Source organism: Bidens hawaiensis, unplaced genomic scaffold, assembly GCF_021521415.1.
Source record: "Bidens hawaiensis isolate Kalapana, Puna unplaced genomic scaffold, B.hawaiensis_p1.1 tig00035881_1, whole genome shotgun sequence".
NCBI lineage: Eukaryota > Viridiplantae > Streptophyta > Magnoliopsida > Asterales > Asteraceae > Bidens > Bidens hawaiensis.
The window spans coordinates 105,237-113,336 of NW_027496237.1; the positions used below are offsets into that span (position 1 = coordinate 105,237).

An 8,100-nucleotide genomic window follows, 5' to 3' on the forward strand; every position below is an offset into this window, starting at 1 on the left:
GGAGAGGGGGAGAGAGAGATACAGAGAGAGGGAGAGAGAGATTTATATTTTTTTGTTTTATTTATTAGTATGAGTAAATGACTAAAATACCCTCATGTGCTTTGCATAGTATAAGATTTAACGAAAAAATTTAACTAGGTTAGTTTCAAAGGATTTAACGTGAAAGGGATTTCAAACATGAATTATGTCTTCTGCTATTTGTTTCAATAAAGGACATCTACTGAAAATTAGATCAAATATAAAGGACGTCTTTTGCCATTTTGTCTTTAATTAAATAAATGTTTAACTTTATATTTAATTAAGGTGATTATGTCTAATGTTTTGGATTAAGAATGTTGCTTTTCTTTATTGTTTTCTAAAAAGTGCATGTTCGTTTGTGCTCATGAACCGTTCATGAAGGGTTCTACTCTATAACAAACGAACACAATCAAGAACTTTCATTCAGTTGAGAGTTCATTAATCATTTGCACAATTGTACATAAACCCCAAAAACAAAAGTAAACAAGATTCAAAAAATTAGAAGAAAATATGACTAAACGAGCAAACTAGCAAACAGTTGTCACACCCTAACTTACGGCCGAAAAAAAAGTTGTCACCATCCCATTGGTATGGTTGCACCAATGGCAAAGATTATCCTCAGTTTTTTTAAGCATACAATTTTTTTTTAATTATTGTATCGTGTTTTTATTATGTGATTAGCCTTACATGACCCGCATTGTTGAACCGACCCAAAAACCTTTTTGTCCAATCATTTGAAAATGGAGCACCTGAAAGTACACCAACTTTTACTGAGAAAAATTATTGAATCCGCCACTGCAAAAAATGATGTAGTGGTATAACCCCCTTTTAATCATTACTCAATTATTATAATTTAAATTTAACATAAACATTTGTTTGGTTGGAGTTTGTGTGGGGGGGGAGACCCTAATTGGTTGGAGAATTAAAGAGGGCGACGCCTTGTACAAAACGCCGAAACTCATAAAGCCTCGGGGGGGATGTTTGGGCGCTATGGGGCTCTATGAGCACCTAGAACGCTAGAGGTGCACAAAAAAACTAGTTCCGGACCCGACCCGACCCTAGGGTACCGATCGGACTTCGGGTTTCTCCTCAAAACAGACACCAATACCGGGTCAAAACCCGAACCTACCCTACCTGAAACCTGAAAAAAACCAAGAAAAGACGGTCAAATACCCGACTATACTAGGAAACCGGTTTCCACCAGGACCCGTTTTTGACCTTTTGTTGTTGGTCATACCCGAAACCTGGTTCGGGTTCGTGAAAATACCGTTTGTGCACCTCCACACCCCCACAATATAGCAGATGGTCTAACTATCAAAGCCAAAAAATGAGAGATGGTCGACAAAGATGGGCAAGACTGTCCTACAACAACCTACACTGGCCACTACAGTGAGTCCCCTTTTGCTCTAAAAAGGAATCAGATGTTTAGATTTTTAAATAGCTTAACATCGACCGGTAATTATATTATACAAAGGTAATATGTACACATTTATAACTACGCATTGAGAACTTAAACAAACCAGATCTCAATTAGTTCATGAATTGCTAGGATCTTTTACAGCCCATGTTCGCATTCCCTACAAATTATGAGTAATGAGTAAAAGATACCATCTAGACAAGTTGTGCATACTGTCTTTTGGCAACAAAACTGATGTTTGTTACTTGTCAGACTGTACTATTTCAGTATCGGTACACAACTACTAAAACAAGTTTCAGTCATTAAAAATTTTAAAAAGCATCAACAAACCTGCATTATTTCAAGACAACAAAATACCCAGGATTCAAGCTTTACACAACGTTTGTGCAGCCCTATATCTAACTATAAATTTAGAACTAAAAACACTTTTAAATAAAAACCAAAAATATGATTTGACAGTCAGAATAACATGTGTTCGATAATCAACGTCAAACGGCAAAACATAACAAACCCAAAGACATACGACCAACAAAAGTCTGCATTGAAACAAAACAATATCCAAAACTGGTTCAAAATACGAATAATCATTACCTTAAAACTCATTCTACTTCTTCTCTTCCTTCTCCGCCTCGGCAGCCCTCTTGAGTCTTGCACCCAAATGCCTTTCATTTGTTCTCTCAAGACGAATCTTTGAGTACGCGTTAAACGCTTTCATTTCATCTGTCACTTTCACCAATTCAACAGCTGGCTTCTCCCTAACAATAGGGAGCACTGGACTTTGAACCTGGGTGGCGGTTGCAAGCTCCTCAGGAGCCGAATCACCGGCCTGATTTAATAACAATCAAGTCTCAAATTAAACCAATAGAATATTAAGAAACAGCTGTTGCAAATTCAAGGCATAAAGTAACTCTTTTTTTCTAGATAAAAAGACTTTGGAATTTTATATGGTTCCATTGGTGCGAAAAATTCATAATTGGTTATAGTGAATGAACTAAATAGAATAATTTCAAAGCATAGTTATTAACTAGTTATTTTTTTTTAAAAAGTGCCTGTTACTTCAAATCAAAAAATATAAATAACTACAATTAGTATCCAACTTTTATATTTGTACTTTTTAAGCAGCTAACTTATAAAAATAATTAACCTTTAAATTAAACATAAAGCATTGTAACAATACTGAAGTTGGGTCGCTTTGTAAAAAGAAGATAAATATAGAAAACAGCCGCCAACATACTAGACATGTTTTCTAACGAAAGTCCATCAACAAGACAACAAACTTTTAACATACTAAAGTAACGGTACATCTTAAATTTAAATAAAGTTGGGAAAACTTTTTTAACAAAAATTCAAAACCAATACATACAGTTGTTTTGCTTACGCGTTTTGTTTGATCTTTTGTGGCTTACATTTTTTGTCGTAGCTGTTTTTAAACCAACTCAAATTTACCAGTTCGAAGTTGTTTAAAAAAAACACAACTTCGTTCAAAATATACATGTAGGGGAACTTTAATGTGCAAAAAACTGCTTTATAGTATTTCCTTCCTATGCTACATAAAAGTTATAATTACACTAAATAGAAAATATAATAATGAAAGATCTTACCTTCATCTTCCTTGCCCTTCTTGGGAAAACAACCAATTTATTCTTGAATGTTTTCAACCTCAGAACATTAGCTTGAAGAGCTTCCAATGAGCGGTTTCTGCGGCGATGATCAACAGCAATGCCAATAGTTGAAGCAAGCTTGTTTGGGATACCTGCAGCCTGATTTAAAAACAAAACAAATAAACAATTAGAATTTAAATGAAAAAGATGTAATAGATTAAAAAATTGAAGTAACCTTTAATTCCTCTAGAGAAAACCCGCGACCCTCCCTAAGCTTCATGTTGTATTTCAAAGTTTGACCGTGAACCTGAGGACGGAGTTTACCCGCGGGCCTTGGGAAGACCTTAACAGCCTTTGCTTGTCTGGCTGAAATTGAATTCACCAATTAAGTGCGACATAAACACATAATAATCTCATTAGGTTAGATGTTATTCACCACTAACCATTTCTTCTCCGGGTTTTTCGAGCGGGTTGGTTAAACCATGTTTTGACGTAGTTCTGCCAATGCTTTTTGAAGTGACCATTGGGGATAACATTGTTATGCTTAACCATGGTTTCTCTGCAAAAACATTATGGTTTTTTTTAAAACATAACTACTCTACAGGACATAAGTGATTCTAGCTTCAGCCCAGAAACCAAATTCATTTAAAAATGCCACACAAGCCCTAATCTAACATTATACAACCAGAAAAACGAAAACAACAGCCCCGTAAAAATCACATACGGCCATGGAACAGCCAAAACGTACAACTGTTGTCAGGCATATTCAGTTGTAGGTTTAAGGATACCTGACTGAGTTGGAGACACAAAGGGAGAGATGGCAAATGGCGGCTACGTTTCGCAGACGGAGGATTATTAAAAGGATGGGTTAAAACCTAGACCTACATTATTGGGCTTCTTTTAACAACCCAAGCCCACTTATAAATATTATAAAGATTGTTATTTACGGTTTTACCAAATTTCCGCGTTACTTATTATTTGCTTTTTTAAATTAATCTAATTTATATTTTACATTTTCAAATTAATCTAATTACATCTTCTGTTATTTCACCCTAATCCAATTAGTTATTCTTATTAGGAAGGTCAAGTGAGCATATAATACTAATAATAAAATAATATCTTTTATAGGACCCCACCTAGGGTGTTCAAAGTCGGACATCCGAATTTCAGATGTTTAAAATTTTGAATACAATATCCGAAACTCGAATATCTGAAATTTCGGATATCCGTTCAGATAATGAGCCAGATGTCCGAAATTTGTAAAAGAAAGAAGCAAAATAATGAATATTCTTTTAATTTGTTATTTTATAAACCAACGCATAGATCTAAACAACATTTTTTATAAAAAATAATATGAATCTTGATAGATCTGAACTAGATTTCTTGGAAATAGCAGAAGACAAAATAAAACCAATCACCACCATGTAACAATCATCTTCGGCCATGAACCTTCATCTCCGTCTCTTGTCATATCCAAATCTTCAACTCGTTTTTCTGCCATAATAAATCGATCCTGTTATGGCGGTTCGTTTAGGTGAGGTAATGACAGACTGAAGTATGGGGCACCTACATCTAGGGTTTGGTGGTTCGGTGGTAACAGGAAGGGAGGTGGTGTGGTGGTGACGAAAAATATAAATCGTAGGTGTTGTTGGATTTAGTTTTTCCAATCAAGGTTTCAAGCAATGTGATAGTTTGTCTTGTGAATTGTGATTGTGACTTTTTAGATTTGAATAATGCTAGTTCCAAAGTTATGTATATATATTTAAATCTAATAAATAATTTGAAAAATAATTAAATTTTCGGATATCCGAATTTCGAATATATGAAATTTCGGATAATTCGGATACGGATTCAGATTCTTTTGAACACTGTTGGGTTTTATATTTTAGACCGTCGAATCATTACTCGTTGATAATAAATATAAATGCAAGTCGATAAGGAAAAATAACAAGAAGTTGTAGACGGTTTTGGGTGAATTAAATGAGTTTTATATTATTTTATTGGTCTTATCCAATGGGCGGATGAAGTGAAGGCCAAAGCATAAGACCACTACAAAATAGATGATTAGGTCATGTGTTTCATTTTATGTGTTTTTATTAGAGAGATTGTCCCCGGGTGGCCGAGTGTTTCTGATTATGTATGTATTTATGAGTGTTTTTCTTGTAAATCATTCGGTTAATGAAATCATACTACTACATCTATCTATTTGTGTTTCGATTACAATTTTTCATTCTATTATTGATTGTTAATCGAATCAAACTCTCCGCGTCCGTCCATAGATCATTCAAAAGTGAATACATATGTTGATTCGACCATGGATCCGAGCTCGTTTATCTATTGAGGATTTTATTGATAAAGATTCTGATGATTCAGAAGAGGAATTTGTGCCACACACTTCTGACAAGATTCATTATATCCCGTTCTCGACATCCATTATATCAACAAAACCAAACCATTGCCTGACGTGAACTAAAGTTATCCCTCCTAAATTCTTTTCAAACTATTTTTCCTCTTGATATTCTTGAAAATTTTGCAGGATGGTTTAATGGTGAGGAAATGCCTCATGGAAAGAAAGATTTAGGAGAGGATGATGAAGATGATATGCTAAGGAATCCCAAACTGAATATGAAGTATCTGAAGATCATGAGAAAGCTGTTGAAATGACTGTGCTTGACTAACAAGCTTTAACGACAAATCGGGTAAATTCTCAATCTAATGTGATTTTGTGTGAAAAATATGAGTTATCGTGTGAAGAATGTGAGATAAATTTTGTTGAATTTAAAACTCTTAAAACAAGTTATGACATAATTTTCAAAGATTTCGAAAGAGTTAAGGAAGCTTATGACAAGCTTAAAAAGTGTGAAAAGAGGTTGCGGAATAAAATTCTACAAGATGAGAAAACTATTTTAAATCTTAAACACACCGTTGAGGATAAACAAATTGCTATCAATCTTCACATAGATGACACATGCCTCTCTTAAGCAAGAGTTACAATCTATAATGATTGAAACTTGAAGAGTTGACTTAAAACTTAAGACGCGTCTTCATATCTACTTGATAACATTATTCCCAAAATGTCTAGTCTTGATTAAAAGTTTGGTGAAAATGGTAACAAGGAATAAGGTTTGGGATCTCATTATGTTTCGCCACCATTTGGAATTTTAATGTTCCAAAGAAACTAGAAGGGTTTGAAAAGGTGTTTAATGTGGAAATCAATACTCCACTGAATGATTCTAAATTATGTTTGCCTGAGATGATTGACATCAGTTTTGAGAAGTTTGTGAATAGTTCTGAGTGTGAAAGTGATGTTTGTGTGAATGTTGCTGAAAATGTTTGTGTGACTCTTTATTTGAAATTTCTGTGAAATCTGTAGAAAGTAAAACATGTGAAATTGATAATGGAAAAAAACGATTCAAAGAAGTTTGAAAGGACAAGTTTCTATCATAAGAGACAAATTTATGGTCCTATTAAACAAAATGTTAACAAAAACAAAGAGAATATTAAAATATTATTTTTGTTAAAGGAATACATTTCGAATCTGAAAAGGAAGTTGTAACATCCCGAAATTTCTAAAATAATATTTAATATATTATTTGCGTAGGTTGAAATAAATAAGTTAGTGGAACGATAATAATAATAATAATAATAATAATAATAATAATAATAATAATAATAATAATAATAATAATAATAATAATATGAAAGAGTAAGTAGGATAATTAGATGAGATTAGTTATGGACCAAAAAGGAAATATGGGTCTTAGGTCCATAGGCTTATGGGAGTATAAATACCCCCTTAAACCCTAATTCTTTCCATTTCCATTCATATTTTCCATCTTATTCTCTCCACACCTTAAAACACACACATATACTCTTCCTTTTTACGGCCGCAAGCAAGAGAAGGGATACAAGACCGAAATCAAACCATATATATAGATAGATCTTCATATACAAGATTGATACAAGATCATAGTTCATAAAGAAGCTAAATACGCTTAAAGGTACGTGCTTTAACCTTAAAGGTTACGTTTTTATGAACGGTTTGCCATGAAACTTAACTCTAGAGTAGATCGGGTCTATATGTTTCATAAAAATGCAAACTTGATAATCTAAAATGAACCTAATGGACTTATGACGACATATGACTCACAAACGAACCCTAGATCCAGCCTATAACGTTTTAGCACTATAAAGGTTTACACTTTATGACTAAGATGGGTTAAATCTTGAAGTCGTGATGATAATGGATGTTAAATGGGTATGAAAAGTGGTTTAGATCATGATATGAGCCTTAAAACGGTTAACTGAGCTAGGTAAAAGTGATAAAGATAGAAAAATGAGCTGAACACTCCTGACTTGAAAGTTCTCGGTCCGAGCTGAGGGTTTTCTGTCACACCCTTAATTTCCACATGCGGGGTTTTACCGCGAGGCGCGTGACAAACCAGGATCTCAATCATTAGTTACAACAAACAACGTCTAAATATTTTAGATAAACTTTATTGACCCATATTTGGGAAAACCATTCAGAGTCAATGTCTTAATGTTTTAATATGCGGAAGCGAAACATAACGGGAAAACATCCCTAAACAAAATCAAATAGTCTAAGGCGCCAAAAACACGCGCAAACCATAACATTATTAAATAAAAAGATTCCAACTTATGATGCAATGTCTATTGGTGATCATGAATGCAACTCCTATCCTTGCACTATCAACGACCTGAGAAAGACATGCTAAAACGGGTCAACACGACGGTTGGTGAGTTCACAATTTGAGTTTAAAAGAAGTTTGTCAAACAAACCATTTAGTAAGTAAATAGTGTAAGTAGTAAAGCATAGATATTGTACGGATAATGTATGCATTAGTAATACCGCTAGTTAATTAGGCTAGCAATCATGTTACATTAATGTGTGTTCCATTGTGACCGAGGCTGACTTGTTAGTTTGTTTGCCACCCACGAAGTCTAATATAAGACTAGTGTGTTTCTAGTAAATGAGACGGCCGAAGACTCCCTCAACCGAGAGCCCCGAGGGGGTTTGTCAAACCTAGTAGTACTACCTTTCAT

The 8,100-nt window shown here is 34.1% G+C and overlaps 1 protein-coding gene across 1 annotated transcript; it reads right to left on the minus strand.

Moving 5' to 3' along the window:
- Positions 1-1,828: 1,828 nt before the first annotated feature.
- On the minus strand, positions 1,829-3,598 carry LOC143587799 (large ribosomal subunit protein eL13z-like). The gene is made up of 4 exons (XM_077068983.1): positions 3,480-3,598; positions 3,272-3,402; positions 3,037-3,195; positions 1,829-2,261 (listed from the first exon to the last, which is right to left on the minus strand). Exons 1-4 carry the CDS (start codon positions 3,586-3,588, stop codon positions 2,040-2,042), a joined length of 621 nt encoding a protein of 206 aa, XP_076925098.1. The 5' UTR covers positions 3,589-3,598; the 3' UTR covers positions 1,829-2,039.
- Between the last annotated feature and the right edge of the window lie 4,502 nt (positions 3,599-8,100).